At 54.6% G+C, this 16,751-nt stretch overlaps 1 protein-coding gene across 1 annotated transcript in view; it reads right to left on the bottom strand.

Moving 5' to 3' along the window:
• Positions 1-6,737: 6,737 nt before the first annotated feature.
• The window catches only part of EGFLAM (EGF like, fibronectin type III and laminin G domains), a 230,127-nt gene continuing 220,113 nt past the window's right edge, over positions 6,738-16,751 (bottom strand). The window contains exons 20-22 of the mRNA XM_075540955.1: positions 11,892-11,975; positions 8,472-8,575; positions 6,738-7,681 (exon numbers count right to left, since the gene is read on the bottom strand). Of these exons, the coding sequence (XP_075397070.1) occupies positions 7,527-7,681; positions 8,472-8,575; positions 11,892-11,975 (343 nt within the window). The 3' untranslated portion in view covers positions 6,738-7,526. The remainder of the gene's footprint in view (positions 7,682-8,471; positions 8,576-11,891; positions 11,976-16,751) is intronic.

Genomic DNA, 16,751 nt, shown 5'->3' with positions numbered 1-16,751 from the left:
TAATCGGGGACGGAGACTTCTCTGTTCTTCCTACGCTCTTGAAGTGCTTTCAGTGTTGGTGAGACCAACAAGGCCGCGAGCGCCCGTGAGCAGAGCCAGACTGAGGCCACGGCCGTCTACTCCTGACAGCTGACAGACACGCGGTGTCTGTATGTGTGTGTGTGTGTGTGAGTGTGAGTGTGTGTGTGAGTGAGTGTGTGTGAGTGAGTGTGTGTGTGTGAGTGTGTGTGTGTGTGAGTCGGGGTGTGTGTGTGAGTCGGTGTGTGAGTGTGTGTGTGAGTGTGTGTAAGTGTGTGTAAGTGTGTGTGTGGTTCCACACTGCAAAGCCCTTCGTTCACCCCGTGCCCCCAGCCCCTCTGTGGGAGAAAGCTTTCATAGTCCGCTTCCGGGATGACTCCAGAATCCACACGCAGTGCTTTCAAACCAGTTCTGACTCCTAGCCAGATCTACAGGCCAGTGGAAAACTGCCCCGGTGAGTTTCTGAGACGCTGCTTACTAGAGTCGAAAGCCTTGTCTCTCGGGAGGAGCAGCTCATGGTTTCAAACTGCTGACCTTGCCATTAGCAGCCCAGCACGTAACCACTAAGCCACCCGGGTTCCTTCCAGGAGCTCCTGCGATAAAGAGGACAGCTTAGGGAAGCTTACTCGGCAATTTGACTCCATATGACAGTGTCTAGGATGAGTGAGTGGAGCTGGATGTGTTAGGATTCACCTAATACCCTCCATTCCAGCAACCCTAAAGCCAATGAAGACGCTCACAGGCTTCCAACCTGGGCAAACCGTGTAACCTCCCTAGCCCTGTATGAGACCAGGCTAATTTCTGAGGTGGTGTGACTGTCCAGGATGGAAGTTTTCACTCTGTTTTACAAGCCCCCCCCAACCCCATCTTCTGCCACCTCTCTGCAGTTATCTTTTGAACCCCAAGTGTGAAGAGAATTTGGAATGAATGTCTTCAGCCAGATGTCTCCATGCTCTGGTCTCGGTCAGTTCCGCTGACCCCAGGCTCTTCCGGCTGCACGGTCTGTCTCTGCCTGTGCACTTTGCCGACCCTTCCCTTGTAGTGGACACGAGGGGGAACCCCCTGGAGCCTCCCTGGCCTGGCTGCCTTCCGAGCCTTTCTACCCCAAGCCCTCAGTGAGCCAGGCCATTGACCCTGCAGCCCCGCAGGACCAGGCCAGCCCCTTGCTTGGCTTGGCGGCAGCACATTGGAGGAGACCATCCCAGGAGTTTGGGCATCTCTGGCTCTCTGTACAGAGTTCAGATCTCGGGTAAGACAGGGAGACAAGGAGAAAGGCAGCGCCCTCTTCACAAATGTGGAGACAGAATGTTCCTCTCGCATCTTTCCAGGAAAGGGCAATTGCTCCCAGGGACCGTGGCTTTCTAGGACAAGCCCTTTGAGCTCAGCCCGGCAGGAAGAGAGGAGGTGGTGGGGAAGGTTTGTTGGCAGGACACCCACCCTGCTCCTTGAGCTTGAGCTTGGCCAGGGCTCCGTGCAGACCCCGGGGAGCACACTCACTGCTGCTCAGAAATGGTCAATACCCCCCTCCCCCCCCACAGCAGATGAAGGCAGAGGAGAAAGGGGCAAAGAAGGCCGGGTGGGCTCTCAGGGGACCCTGGTCCCTCTGCAGGAACAGCACTCATTTCTTTCAGCTTAGCTCAACCCGGAAGCCTTGCAGGCAAAGAAAGACCCACTTGGGCCGGTGGTGAGAAACCATTCAGTGGCCCCTTTGGAACTGCCCTTGCCCGAGGCCCCTCCCCCACATGACTGTATTGCCAAGGACAGCTAACCCAGGAGCCAGAGAACACTAGCTTTAACCATCGCAGGCGTCCCTGACCAAAGTCCCAGGCCAAAAACACAAAGAAGGAAAGTTCCAGATTGGGACATCATAGTTGTTTCCTCACTGTGGAACCATGGCCGAGCTATCCGGTCCTTCAGGCTGACTTCTGTCTTCTCAGGTGAACAGGGCCACAGCCCTCTGCTCTGAGCAGCCTTCAATGGGGGTTGCGAGGAAAAATACGCTCGAATGTGAGGTGCAAGACACGCAGGGCCTGCCCCCGAAGCCAGTCAGACTGTTGGGCTGAATCGGTCATTTGCTGGCCTGTAGGTTGGGACTTCATAGTGGCAACCTCGCTTCTCCCACAAGGCCCCACACGCTGCAGCCTTACACTGCAAGAGGCGGAGTCATTCCAACTCCTAGAGACCCTGGAGGACAGAGCAGACCTGCCCCCATGAGCTTCCAAGACTGTGAATCTATGGGAGGGGTAGAAAGCCTCATCGTTCTCCCAGGCGTGGTGGGTGGTTTCGAACTGCTGGCCTTGTGGTTATCAGTGAACGAATAATCCACGACACTGCCAGTAGGAGGCAGCCCTGCTACTATTTCCCTTCGTGGGTTAGTGTGTGCAGGTACGACGCTGTCGAATGACTCCCCCCTTTCCATGTTGAGACACAGGTCTGTGGGAGTGGGTTCGGGTATCGATTTCATAGTGAAAGGATTGCCAAACTCTTCCCCTGGAGTTTCCTTGGTGGCTGTGATTAGGGGTTAGCCAGTCAGTCTGACTCTTATGGGCCCCTAGAACCCTCTAGGACATCACTTTATGACAGAGGATTGGCAGTCATGGACGCTGACCCTGGGCCCCAGTGGGGTGGGGACACCAAGGTAGGGGCCCCAATGAGCAGTTTCTATTGGTCACTGTGCTTTCCATTGCCAGCTGGGAGCAAGTGTGGAGCAATGTAGAAGGAATTGCCCTAGGGACTATTTTCCATAGATGCCTCTGTAGCTAGTTTCCCCTCCAGGTCAGCAGAGTTCTGCGTGGCTTCAGGTCCCCAGCCTTTCAGTCAGCAGCCGACTGCTTCCCCAGTGCCCCGATCGGGAGAGACGGTTTCTGCCCTTGGATAACTGACTACACCCTTCTCAGTGTAGGGTCTGGAATGTGGCAGTGTGTCCCTGAATCCCCAACTCCATCTGCAAGGGCCGCTGCTTGTCCCTGACCCGGGCAGGGGCTGGAAGGGGCAGTGGAAGGGATGGGAAGCAGCGAATGCCTTGGCCAGGCCCCTCTCCCGGCGCCCTGTCTTTCCGAGAGCTGGACTTCTCTGCCTGTCCTCTCCCGGCAGCTGGCCCTCTGCAGGCTGCCCAGAAGGACCTTCCGGGGCAGGGTGGGGGTGGCCCTCAGGGGTCTGAGAGGGGCTAGAGCCCCTCCCGCTCCCTATTCATCTTCCTTTGGGAACTTGCTGTGCTAAAAACAAGCATTCTGAGAACCATATTTTTTCTGGGTTAAAGGTGAAAAATGCAGCGTTTCCTCCAAGTGGAAAGCGCTGGGCCTGCCAGCTCCAGGCACGTTCTGCGATCCTTCCTCCCGCCCAGGACGGGTCCACAGAGGAGGAGGGTGAGCCCAGGCCGGGGTGGGGGGGGGGGACACTTTGGCAGGAAAGCACTTGCCCATCGCTCAGAAATCAAGATAGTGAGTGTGTGGAGCCCCCAGGGCTGTTTGCATTGCAGAGAGCCACGGGGATCAGAGACTGGCTGGGACTGTACTCGGTCAGGAATGAACAGTGAGCAAGTGCGGGCAACCAGGGCTGCCCTTGACTGGGGCCACCAGGCTTCTGGGGTTGTACCGGGGATACAGTAGACACCCCACAGGCCTTCCTGGAGGCCCTGGGCATACCTGCAGGGGTGTGGGAGACTGCCTGCTGAATAGAAACAGGGGCTTCCCTCACCCCACACAGCCAGCCTTGCTTACCAGATGGTGGGAAGTCCAGGGGGAATTTTCCCAGACCTGGGCTGTGATCAAAGCTTTTCAGGAACACAGGCTGCACAATCTCCTTCCTCTCTTGGCAGGAAAAGCCTGGGCGGCGTCTCCCAGCTCCCTGGCTACCTCCCACGCTCTCAGGAGCTAGGAGCCCAGCCCGCCTCCACCAGCCTAGCCTGCCTTTCACCAGAGCGGCTACCCGAAGCCATGGCACCGAGCCCACTTTTCTGCTCGCCCCCCTTCTCAGAACAACCCCCCGCCCCACCAGCTGCCAGAAGCCAGGCAACAGGTGGAGGAGCCAAGGAAGCAGGGCCAGGGACCAGAGGAAGCAGGGCTGCCTGGCCGGCGAGGCTAGTCACTGCTAGCCTGGGCCTCTTCCACACCCCAGGGCCCCTGCAGATTCCCCTCGCCTCTGTCTAGTCCCTTAGTGCCACTTCTCTCCAGAACATGGCTGGGCTCAGGAGGATCGACGGTGTTCGTGGCCCTGGTTCTTCCCTGCCCTGGGTCAGGAGACTCCGTGGCTCCTCTCCCTGTGGACGAGGCGCAGCTGTCTTCTTCATGACTTCAGTCCGCCTATTGACTGTCCACTTGATTCGGACTCTGCGCAGGACTGTGCTCCCTGAGCTGGTTTGTTGAAGTAAATGGCCAGGTTTTCCTTCGGAGGCACCCCTGGATGGATTCAAACCCCCAGCCTTTCCTGCGAAGCGTTTGCACCCTTCGACGGACACAGTGAAGCCCGTGAGAGCCAGTCCGCAACGGGACAGCTTTGCTTTTTATTCTGATCTCTCAAGTTGGCTGCCTTTGACAGGTCGCATCTCACTCCCTCCTCCCAGTTGAGAATATCTGGTGGTGGTGGTGGTGGTGGAGGAGGAGGTGGTGGTGGTGGTGGTGGTGGTGGTGGTGGTGGTGGTGGTGGTGGTGGTGGAGGAGGAGGTGGTGGTGGTGGTGGTGGTGGTGGTGGTGGTGGTGGTGGAGGAGGAGGTGGTGGTGGTGGTGGTGGTGGTGGTGGTGGTGGTGGTGGTGGTGGTGGAGGAGGTGGTGGTGGTGGTGGTGGTGGTGGTGGTGGAGGTGGTGGTGGTGGTGGTGGTGGTGGTGGTGGTGGTGGTGGAGGTGGTGGTGGTGGAGGTGTTGGAGGTGGTGGTGGTGGTGGTGGTGGTGGTTAGGTGCTGTCGAGTCAGTTCTGGCACACAGCAACCCTGTGTTCGACAGAACGCAACACTGCCCGGTCCCGTCCATGCCCTCCCCATGGTTCTGACGGTTGAGGCCGTGGTTGCAGCCCCTGTGTCAGTCCATCTTATAGAAGGTCTTCTTTTTTGCTGCCTGGCTACTTTACCAAGCGTGCCGTCCTTCTCCCGGACATGAGCCAGGTCCCAGGGTGGGAGCAAACCCAGCCGAGACCGGAGAGTGGAGACCAGCGAAAACGGAAGCCCGAGACCTGTGAGCCATCCTTGCTGGGTGCCAGTGAGATCTCGTGGTGCCTTGTGATGCAGCACGAGACTCGAGTGACATCAGTTATGCTCCCAGAGACAGCTGGGCCCTCACTAAGCTATCCCTGCCCATTGGAACCCAGGCCTCACCCCTCAACCTTAGGACAAAGAGGTATTCTCACAACCACCTCTGCTATGCAAGCGTCCAAGTTCCTCCTGGCTTTTGTCCAGCGAGAGTCATGCAAGACTTTGCTCCTCACTTGGGGGATTCTCATCTCTTACTCAGCTCTCATCCTGAGCCTCCCAAGCTCACAGTCCCTCTTGGGGCTTCCCAGGTCTGCTGCCCTCTCACCTGCAGGAGCCCTTGGGGTGACAGCCCTCCATCTGCAGCCCACCCAGAAGGCAGGCAGCTCTGAATCCTCTTCGGGCTCAGCGCACGCTCCCAGGCTCCCCCTTCTGTGGGTCACTGCGTGTGTCTCCGGATAACTCGCCTGGAACAACCGCTCCCCAGCAACGGGTCTGGCATCGGCTCAGTTGGCGACTTTGCTAAACTCACAGGGAATGTTTTTTGGGGCCGGAGGCCATCTATTTAAAGGGTGCTGTGCAAGTAACTCCCTTCTGTCGTGGGAAGCTCCGGCCCAGCAGTTTCTAAGGAAGGAGTGTGGAGGCAAAGGTCTGGGGAGAGGAGAGGAAACGACCCACTTTTTACCAGGGGGCTCGTTGGTACCCGTGAGACACCCATGGGTGGACGTGCAGGAGAGGATGCGTGCGCGCTTCTCTTGATTTCTCTGAGCAGGAGTCTGGCTCTTCTTCCTCTGGTTAGAAGACTCACGGAGTCCCAGAGGCTGGCAGCCAAAGGTAGGAGACAAGAGGAAGCTCTCTAGTTCATGGCTTCGTCTTTTGGGATCCTTCGCATGCCTGAAATTGGGCTTTTCCCACAGCTCAGAAGTCTTGGCTGCAAGACTGTGCCCCCCCAAACGAAAGTAGAGGCCTCGCTGGGTCCACAGATTGTCTCATCGGTCTTAGATCTGATGTCTCTCCTCTTGGAGGGTCGCCATCATCTCACCTTGTCCCGAGTCACTCATGCCATGTGGACCTGCCAGAAAGCCAGCTGACCCCAGGGTCACACGCATGAACGGAAAAGGGATGCAGCTGATGATTCCAAAAGAAGGCCCCCTTTTCCAGTTCTTGCCCGTGTGCCCGGATCATGCTGAGGGCTTCCCCCAGTGGGGCGCCAAGTCCCGTGAGGGAAGACGTACTTGGAAACTCAGCGGATTGCCTGGGGCCCATTTAGTGACACGGCTCTGCAGGATCAGTAGCACCTTCAGGAGGGAAGGGAGGATAGGAACTTTCGAGCCTTTTTCCTCCCCTTAGTGCAGGTTGTCACCCAAATTGTCCTCCTCTCTTCGAATAAAGATGACAGTGACCCACCTCCATGACACACGTTCCTTTTAATCTACTTGTTCTGGAAAGTGTTATATTCGTCTCCTGGAGCCCCCAACATAACCATCCCCATATTGAGCTGCGGGCCCAGCCCCCTCTCCCACATCACTGACACCAAACTGTCCCCAACCACAAGTCCCCTCCCCCCCAAAAGGAAAGTGTGCAAAGGCAGGGACACACACACACACACACACACACACACACACACACACCCTTCCAAAGCACACTGTGGACGGGCTGCAGCTAGAAAAATAGAGATGTACAAAAGGAGAGCTGCAAACTCAGGGCGGCCCTCATTACAAACAGGACCACAGGTCTAGCGATCCACTTTGTGGGGCGCCCTCTGATTACATTTAGCCTCCCCCACCCTCATTTCCCCGGAACAGTCAGCACAAGGAGCGGTGAGGCGCTGAAAGGGTAGGTCTGAACCAGTCCGTGGGCCGTGGTGGGAAGTGAACTTGGAGGGGCTAGGTCACCCAGTCAGTCTGCTGTCAGCAAGAGGGCCGTGAGTCAGGCGAATCAAGAAGTAGTTTCAGACTGCCCTTTGGGTTGCTGTCTCTCGTTTCTCTTTTGAAGCACTCTGCGTCACAAGGCAGTCATGGGCTACAGCACACGGACTCTGGAATCTGCGTGGAAGCGTGATCTCTGGCAGCCATGATACGTGGGATGGCTAACCTCCAATGCTTGCTACGCAGCGTGCCCTGCTTGGCTGGGTCCACAGAGTGTCGGTGGAGAAGGCCACCGGGGACTGCCGTCTCAGCTCTCCGCCTCTCCTCAAGGTATCCTTGCTCTAGGAGGAGGGGAAACACACCTGGTCCCAGTGCCTGTGGCTGTGGCGTCAGGCAGGGTCTCCGGGCCCCAGGGTGTCTCAGGAGAGTAGGCTCTGTCCCTTGGGCGAGGCCAGCTGGTGTTACTTGGATCCACACGTATGGATGTTTTTCCCATCCTTGGCATCTTCCACAAGGGAAATGTGATAATCGGTGGACAGGGTGAAATGGGAGACACAGCCCACCAGGCCTCTCATGTACTGTCGGTTCGTGTGCAGAGCGATTTCCTTCATGCCACCTGCCAGGAATCAAGAGGGACACTGGGGGGTCAAAGGGGGGTCTTGCACAGTAAAGTGGGTCAAAGGGGGTTCTTGCACAGTAAAGGAGGACATGGGCTTTCTCAGTGGCATGTGAACAGAGGCATCCCTTGGCTGGCAGAACACGTGAGGGCCATGGGCTCCCGGAACTGCTCAGGCCATCCCATAGGACTATTTTAGAGTGATCCCCGAAGGGGCTGGTTGGCGTGGATCCACTGAAGCATTAAGTTCACATGTCACAGGTGATCTCTGGCCGAGTGGACTCTAGTGAATGTTGAAATGCTGGGTGAGTGCCCACAAGATGTAATGTGTTGGTAGACTAGAGGGGGCATGTGTCACCTTCAACCAAGTGAGGCGCAGCGGTCTTTCAAAAGGATGCAGACGCTCTCGCTGAAATTCAGGAAGCACTGCGTGGCCCTGTCACACGAATAGCTGTTCATCTGGACGTGCCCACACATAACGTTATGGAAATACCATTCACTTCTGTCTGAGAGGGCTAGGCAGACAGCCCCACCCCCCTCCACAAGAGGTATATTTAGGAATTCCTGGCTCTAGAAACAGGGAAAACATGGTCTTCCAGGTGGATTTGGCCAATGCACTAAAGTAACTCAGCGATTTCCTTCCTGCCTTCAGCCGTGAATGATTAGCGCAGGAAGTGGAGGAAGGGGCAAGCGGGACAGCGCCCCAACTTCTAGGAATATGCCTGACTCCACGAGGGGAATTGTGACAAATGGACCGGGTATCATTTCTGCGAGGTCCGAAGCCACTCACCCACATACAGCTCTCCATTGATGTTGAGCTGCCTCATCATGCCCGGCGACTTGCCTGTTCTGGCGCCGTAGTCGTCCACAGTGATCTTTCCCGATGGGCCATCCCTGTAAACGGCAACACCTGGTCTGCCCCAGCCCATCAGGCATCTCAGTAAAAATGGACTGGCATTCTTGTGTACATGAACAAGAACGGCCATAAAGGCGCAAGAGTCCTGAGGGGAGGGGGAGTGGGGGTTGTAGCAGGCTATGCATTAGGCTGCTCACCACAAGGCGCCATCTGTTACCCCATGCGGATACAATGAGGCTGTCCACTCTCAGAAAGATTCAGAGTCTTGGGAAACCGCAAGAGGCAGGTCACTTTGTCCTATAGACTGGCTGCTATGCGTTGGAATTGACTCAGTAGCAGTGGGTTTGGTATTTTGTTGTTTGTGTGTGTGTGTGTGTGCACATGTGCATGCTTAAGGCAACAAAGGTTATATATATATATAATATCCTGGACCTCAGTGAGCTTCTGGTCTACTGAGGATGGCTCAAAAACGCACTGATATCAAGTCACTTTTGATGCATAGAGACCATATAGGTCAGGAAAGAACTGGCTTCTGAGACTATCACTCTTTATGGGAGTAGTATAACTCTTTATTGGCACCTGACCGAGGCCAGGTTCTCGAAGCAACTTGGCTGAGATGAGTTTTGAAGATGAGGGAAATCAGGGCAGGGCAGGCTATAGCTAGAAGCAGCAGGGAAATGAGCAAAGGGGGACGAGCAGAATGAACATGGCACATTATGGGGCGGTGTCTGCGTGTGTGCGTGCGTGCATGTGGGAGGAGTCTCAAACCAAGAAGCCCTGGGGGCATTGCCGGGTAAGCCTCAGACAGCTAACCACGACGAGGTTGCTGGTTCCAACCCACCAGCCCCTCCGTAGGAGAAGGATGGGGCTTCCTGCTCCGGTGAAGAGTGACATTCTCAGACCCTCACAGAGCAGTGCTAACCTGTCCCACAGGATCGCTGGGAGTCAGGTCGACTCAGTGGCAGTGGGTTTGGTTGGTGTATGCATTGGCGGTGGGTCTGGTCTGGTGAAAATCAAGGCGAAGCAAGGCAACCTCCTGGGAGGTTTAGGATTTATCCTGAAGGAGAGGGAGCCAGGGAAGACTTTTAAGGCAAAGCCAAGAGGAAGAATGGAGGTTGGATGGCATGATGGACTGTAATTTTAATTTCTAAACTAGAGCACATATTATATGCCTGCTGCTGTTCAGAATTTACATCATCCAATATGTATCTCTGTCCAGCTCAGCAGCGGCGCCGGCTGCCTTCTTTGAGTCTCCAGACCTATGCGCTCACCCTCCTTTTCCCACTGGTTCCTCCCTCATTACCATCAACTCACTGCCCACCCCTGCCCCCAGCTTCCTGTCTAGCCCTTCCTGCTGCTGCTGTCCATTTGAGCTCACCTAGGGAGACCTCAGAGGAATACATGCTCAAAGGAGTCATTCCCTGCTAGTTAAGCGGCACGGAACTGTGGCTTGCTTTTTTTTTTTTCCTTTTCATTTAACCCAAAGAAACATTCATTTATTTATTATTATTTTAAAATAGAAATACATTTATTACATAAGATCAGCATATTTTACTTTTTTACATTGCTTTTTGATAACTTAAATAACCTATAGTAATTTAAATACTCAAGAGATGCAGTATGCCCAAATAAATGGCACGCAATTTGGCAGACGAGTCAGCAGATCTAGCTTAGCAGGCATTTGGTGCTTTTAGTGACATCCCGGCTATTTTCCAGCTATTTATTGTTTATTTCTGGCCACCAGGCAAAACAGACACATTTTGATTCATCGTTTCACAAGATAAGGAAACAGCTAGCTTACATTGATTCTGATTATTTTTATTATTTTTTTGGCTGTGGCTTGCTTTTAAGGAGGCTTCAGAGGCATATCATTTTCTTTTTAAGAAAATCAGTTTCACTGCCATCTGGAGAGTGGGATTCGGAAGGCAGATGGGAGGGTAGGAGACCTGGGGCAGGGACAGCGTCTGGGGAGAGATGAGGCTGAGTGGGAGGGAGCCGACATGTGAGCTGAGTGGGCAGTGACCAGATGCTCTGAGCAGGGTGAGCCCCGTGTCTGCTGGGACTGACTCAGGACCTCATCTATCAAGTTCTCCTGAAGCCAAACCCCAACCAGCTGCTGCTGATACTCGCCGATTCCAACTCTTGGTGACCCCTCGAGTTTCAGAGTGGAACTGTACCCCATGTGTCAGAGGGTTTGGGGGAGAGAGACTGCCAGGCTTTTCTCCTGAGGCATCTCTGGGTGGATCTGAACGGCTGGCCACCCATTTGGTTTGGTGAGTAGCCAGCTATGCGTGTAAATGTTTGTGCCACCAGGGAATCCTACTCAGAAACAACAGAACACAAACTATAACAACATTGCTCCCTTCAATTTGGACTCACGTGAACCGTTTAGGACAGAACAGAACTGCTCACATGTGTGTCCTAGAGTGGACAGAGTGGACAGCCTTGGCATTCTCTGGAGGAACCGTGGGTAGATTTGAACCATTGACTGCGGTCAGCAGCCCCTACTTTACCCACTGTGCCACCAGGGCGCTTTCTACTAGGGGAAGGCGAAGGAAAATTCTCAGGGACTCTGATGTGATCCTAGGGCTCTGTCTGATGTACTGACATTTCCTGAACTTTGAAATTGCTACTCTGTTTCTCTGAATACACACGGTTGAGAAATATGGACAGAGAGCTAAAGCTAGAAAGAAGACTACCGGAGTGAATAGTGCCACGCTCAGGGTAGCCATTGCCCCTGGGGGTGAGGGCTAGGTCATGTGGACAGAGCAAATACGGTTTCTGAAGTTCAGGTTGGTGGTGTCGCGGGTTACATGTTGGGCTGCTAACCCCAAAGTTAGCACTTCCAAACCACCCGCTGCTCTGGAGGTGAGGGGGGAGAGGAGGCTTTCCACTGCCTCACAGATTTATAGCCTTGGAACTCACAGGGCCAGCTCTTCTTCATATTATAGGGTCGCCATGAGTTACAGTAGACTCAATGGTAGGGAGTGGATGAGAGAGAGACAGAGACAGAGAGAGAAAGCTCAGGTAACGCAATGGCACCATCAAAGGAGGAGCCAATTGCTTATACACTGAGATATGAAGAGTTCCTAATGTCCACATGCCCTGAAATTGCACCTCACCTAGAGAGCAGACCCTTCTCTGGGGTAGCCATCAGTGAAGACCTGGCGTCCACTCTCTCGGGCCAGTCAATGTCCTTGGAGAGCACATGTGGTTAGGAGAAGGCTCTGCATGGCCTGGAACAGGGTGCTGGGAGGCCAGGCTGGGGCTGGAAAGTGGGACGATGTGGAGGGTGGGGTGGGGAGCGACAGGGGAGTTGGTCTGCAGGCCCACCTTTGCTTTGAGACCACTCACCTCACAGCTTTGACTCGGTGCCACCTGCCATCGTTGAAGGAGCCATTCACAGTGATGGATGCCACTCCACTGCCCAGGTTATAGCTACAGACGCCGGCGGACCACAAGAAGGGGAAGAGAAGAAAACCGTGAGGGGCAGGCAGCACCATCCACAAGGGACTCTCACAGCACATGTGCTTCGCACCTTCAGGTGGATGTCGTTTCCTTTACACAAAACACTAGGGTGTGAAGCGTGGGCAATGCCCAGGCTGGCCCAGCATGATTATTTTATGTCCTATGTGGGAAACCCCAGTACAAGAGTCTGGGGGACAACAGGGAGGGCTTGACCATGAGGAATGAGGTGTCTAGATCCCTTTGACACCCCATCGCCATGGAGGATGAGCCCCAAAGAGATGCAGGGAACTTGCCTAAAAGACCCACGCTAATGAGCAGCAGACGGAGACCTTGAATGTGGTCTATTGTCTCCCCCATATTTTACTTTGATCTGAGGCCTATTCGGGAGCCCGCGTGCCGTAGTGGTTACGTGTTAGGTTGCCAATCACAAGGTCAGCAGTTCCAATCCCCCAGGTGCTCCATGGGAGAAATGCAAGTTCAGTGTCAGAAACCAGCAGGGGCAGTTTTCCTCTGCCGTATCGTCGTATGAATCAGAATCCACTCCATGGCAGTGAGTATGTCTCTTTTGTTTGTTTGTTTTGGTTTCGAGGTCTGCCCAAATGATGTGGCAAAGACTATCAAAAGGACCACAGACTTCCAAATGAACACACAGGTCTGTCTTGGAAGAAGTACAGCCAAAATGCTCCTCAGAGGCAAGAAGCATGTTTTCAGGAGAGACCAGTCCCTGGAGAAGGGCATCCTGCTTGGCGAAGCAGCAGCCCAATAAAAACGTGGACGACCTTGGGCAAGGTGGATGGGCACAGTGGCTGCATCGATGGGCTGAAACCTGAAAACAATCGTTTTCACATGGGGTCGCTATGAATCCAGAGCTGCTGGACGGCATCTGACAACATCAGGAGCTTTCTTCTTTCTGTTACTAGGTGCCAGACGCTGTCAGAGGACACAGATATGTTGGTTACCAGAGAGAAACATCCTTCTAATCCAGTGTTCATTTGATTATTGGAATTTAATTCAATTCAAGAAATATTTATTGAGTGAGTGTTCTGTGCCGGGCACTGAGCCAGCCGCCTAAACCTCTTTTGATAATAAAATAAAGTCAGTAGTATGCTGCTCTGGAAGGAAAATATGTTCATTTACCTGGGGACAACTCCCCTCACCTTGTAAGAGGGGTGCCTCTCCTTGCCCTCTCAAGCTGAAACCAGAATCACTGACGAGTAGAGACCCTACAGCACAGGGTGGAACGGCCCCTGTGGGTGTCCGCGCTCGAGACCGTAACTCCTCATGGGAGGAGAGAGCCTCGGCCTTCTCCCAGGGAGCAGGTGCTGATTTCAAACCTTGAGGGCAGCAGCCCAAGCGGTAAGCCCTCCGCAGCCAGGGCGCATTGCCCAAGCAACGGGGCTGGCTGCTGAGCCATCTGTATCCATTCACTTTGAGCCAAGGGCCAGCCCAGAAACCCCTCGGTTCCCCAGGGAAATCACCAGGGGTTGCTTCTTGAATAATTGAGGCTCAGAAATGAAGCCATACAGCTCTCGAACGTGTAAGCCAAGAATAGAATGTGGGTGAGTTGACAAACCATGGGACAGAGCTGCCACTATGCCCCTAGAAGCACACAGTCTCCTAGCGAATGTCCCCACATCAATTGCCTCCTTGTGCACAGCAGCCTGGAGGTGGGGCTTTCGGCTTGCATTCTCTGGTGGCCACATGCTTGTTGAAGAGGTGAAGGAGGAGGAGGCAGGGCTGCAGGCTGGGGGTGTTGCTGGCAGAAACAGGCCCTGCATTACGAATCCATGGCCCTGAAAGGCAGTGCAGGGGCACAGGGTGGAGAAAGAGCAGGGACTCTCAGATTCCCCCAGGCCAGTGTACTAGCTCCGTGACCTTGCAAACTTGGCTTCTTCTCTCTGAGCCAAAGTCTTTTCATCTGTAAAACAGGGTTAGGAATACCTTCCCTGAAGAAGAGCCAGGCAAGCTCGCTCAGGGACCACACGGACAGAGCGTGGCACCGTAAACCAAACCCACAGCCACAGACTCCATTCTGACTCATGGCATCGAGCCTGTCAGGCACAGGGCCCATCTTCCCCGTAGGCTTTTCTTGACGGGAATCCTTAGGAAAGCAGATAACCAGCTCTTTCCTCCTCAGAGGTGCCGAGTAGGTTTGAACTGGCAATCTTTAGGAGAGCAGTCGATTGCAAATCACTCCCTCCAGGCAGCACAGGGGGGCACCGGTCCCTGGGGAAGGACGTCATGCTCGGTCAAGTGGAAGAGCGGCGAAAAGAGGAAGTCCTTCAACGAGATGGGTTGACACAGGGGCTGCACGATGGGCTCAAGCACAGAAACCATTGTGAGGATGGGGAAGTGTTGTGTTCTGTCGCGCACAGATAGGGTCGCTAGGGGTTGGAACCGAATTGGAGGCACCTGACAACAGCAGTGCAGATGCATACAGGTTGACAAAGTGTCCACGGAATAAGCAGGAAGGTGAATGTGGGAGGCAGAATTAAACCTGTCCAGCCATGTGTGTGAGTGAACCAGGTGATGGTCGATATGAAATTAGAGTCAAGGAGACTGGAGAGAGTGACACTAGGGAGCCTGCAGGAGTTTGAGTCTCAAGGACTAAGCCAGGGAATGACAACCTTTGTCATTGTGCTCAGACAGAGGTTCCTGTGAGCGCTCTCTCCATGCAGGCATGCTTGCAGTTTCCCAGGAGAGTCCCCCTGCCCTGGGTTGCATCTGATGGAAGTCCCAAATGCCAGCGATGGATGTCACCGCAGGGAGGCCCCTTGCATGTCAGTGCAGTCCTGTGCTTCAGGGGCTTCCCAGTGCTGGTTGTTTTCAGGAGCAGGTCACCAGGCCTTCCTTCCAAGGCACTTTGAGGCACTGCCAACCTTTCAAATAGCAGTGACGTTTCAAATAAGTGTTTGCATTGCTCACAGACTCCTGATGGAAGGTAGACCTCAGTAATAACAGAACAAAGGAAGCAGAAGAACACAATGAAGGGAGGCACGCCTGGCTTTGATAGCAATGTCTTGTGAGGCTTGTTATCCTGATCTGCAAGACCCCTGAGTCTAAGCACCAGGCTGGGCCACCCAGGTAAGGCCCAAACGCCTCAGTCACCTCCATTTGATGGCCCTTCTGTCATTATAGAAAAGTCCCCCTCCAACTGCAGCATTGGGCACTTCACAAACATCGAAGCTCTTCTTCTCTGCGGCAGGAACATAGTCTCAAGGGGACACGGAGAGTTGGTGGTAGCAATCGCCGGTTCAGACATGAGGAGTTGGCACTGCCTGGAGGACAGCGCCCAACAGCAGGAGCCGGGGACGAGTCCTCGGTCGCACAGAGAGAGCTTGTGTGCAGCGGACCACTGAGTGACCACTGAGTGCCAAGACCTGTTTCCACGTGTTTTGTTTGGAAGAAAGCCAGTGTCTGTCCCGACTGGGACCCTAGAAGCCACCCTTTGTGACTCCAGCCTCGTGTTAGCTCATTGGCTCCACACAAGCGACCTTTCTTCCTACTAACGAGGCAAAGGAGCCTCAGGAGGTGACAGAACTTTGGACACATCCCTGCCCCAGGAAGCAGGCCAGGCTGGCTGCAGAATTTATGCGTTTTCTCTCTTCAGATGCAAGTGCTTCTCAAAGGTCTGAAGCCCCAGCCCCAGGACCGCTCAGGATGATTTGCTCCAGTCAGATTGGTGTCTTGCTCCAGACCTCTCTCTGGGGACAGGCAGACCCTGGAAGCTACCTTGTCACGAACGGCTGTGCGCCAGCATTTTCAAACCCCTGCCCCCCACTCCTACCTTCACATCTGTCTGGGTGAGTGGATGTGTGGCAGTCACTGGTCAGATGAAAGAGATGAGGTTCAAGTAAAAATATCCGGGCTGCAGACCAGACCGGGGAATGGGGCAGACGTCCACCTTGGCCTAAGCTGAGTGGCTGATCTTTTTCCACAGAACACAAACACAACCTCCCCCCCACCCAGTTTAAAAGACAAACACAGGGCCTACTTTCAGAAACATGAGGAAGAAGTAATGAAGGAAGGAAACTGCCTGGACGTGGCAAAGCTGTTAGAAGGCCGCCGAGGGAGGGGGTGAGCTAGTGGGGGGGTCTCGCGGAGCCAGGGGTGACAGCCATGGGAGCTGCAGGCGGCTCTGAGCAGATGGAATCTCCCTGCCTGGCGGGAGCAGATGGGGAGCAGGTTTGAGCTGGAGGTGTTGGGAGGGGGACGGGGGGGGCTGTGCTTGACTCCCCTCGTGGGTGACTCCGGTTTCAATCCCCTCTTCTGGGCACACTTGAGGCTTCAGTGAGGTTAGCCACAGGAAAACCACAGGAAAATGGCTTCGGCAGCCTGCCCAAAAGCAGGGTGTGAGGGGTTCCGTGGTGAAGGTACAGGCCAAAGGGGAAGGACGCAAACGGTGGTGAGGAGGCTTGCAGCTGCCAGCTGAGGGCCTCACCCCCAGACCGTGTCTCTGCCAGCTCTGCACGGAGAGGGGCCCACTGAGAGGCATGCAGGAGGTTGAATAAGCAACGTGCCCCCCCCCCCAACTGCCTTTAGATCCAAGGTTTTCGTTCCCCTGCTCAGGCGGTGGGGACCCCTGACTATTAGCTGAGCGGCTGGCTGTTCAATCTCAACCAAGACAGGTCTGGTAATGGGCTTCTCAAAGTTGGGCACGTTCCCCAAGCTACGAGGAGCGGCTCTGTCCTGAACACAAGGGGTCGCCGGCAGTCGGAGTCTCCTGACCAAAAGGGAAGACAGTGA

This window comes from Tenrec ecaudatus, chromosome 2 (assembly GCF_050624435.1).
Source record: "Tenrec ecaudatus isolate mTenEca1 chromosome 2, mTenEca1.hap1, whole genome shotgun sequence".
Lineage (NCBI taxonomy): Eukaryota > Metazoa > Chordata > Mammalia > Afrosoricida > Tenrecidae > Tenrec > Tenrec ecaudatus.
Note: the sequence above shows the minus strand (reverse complement) of the source record. Positions and strands in the feature narration are given on the sequence as shown.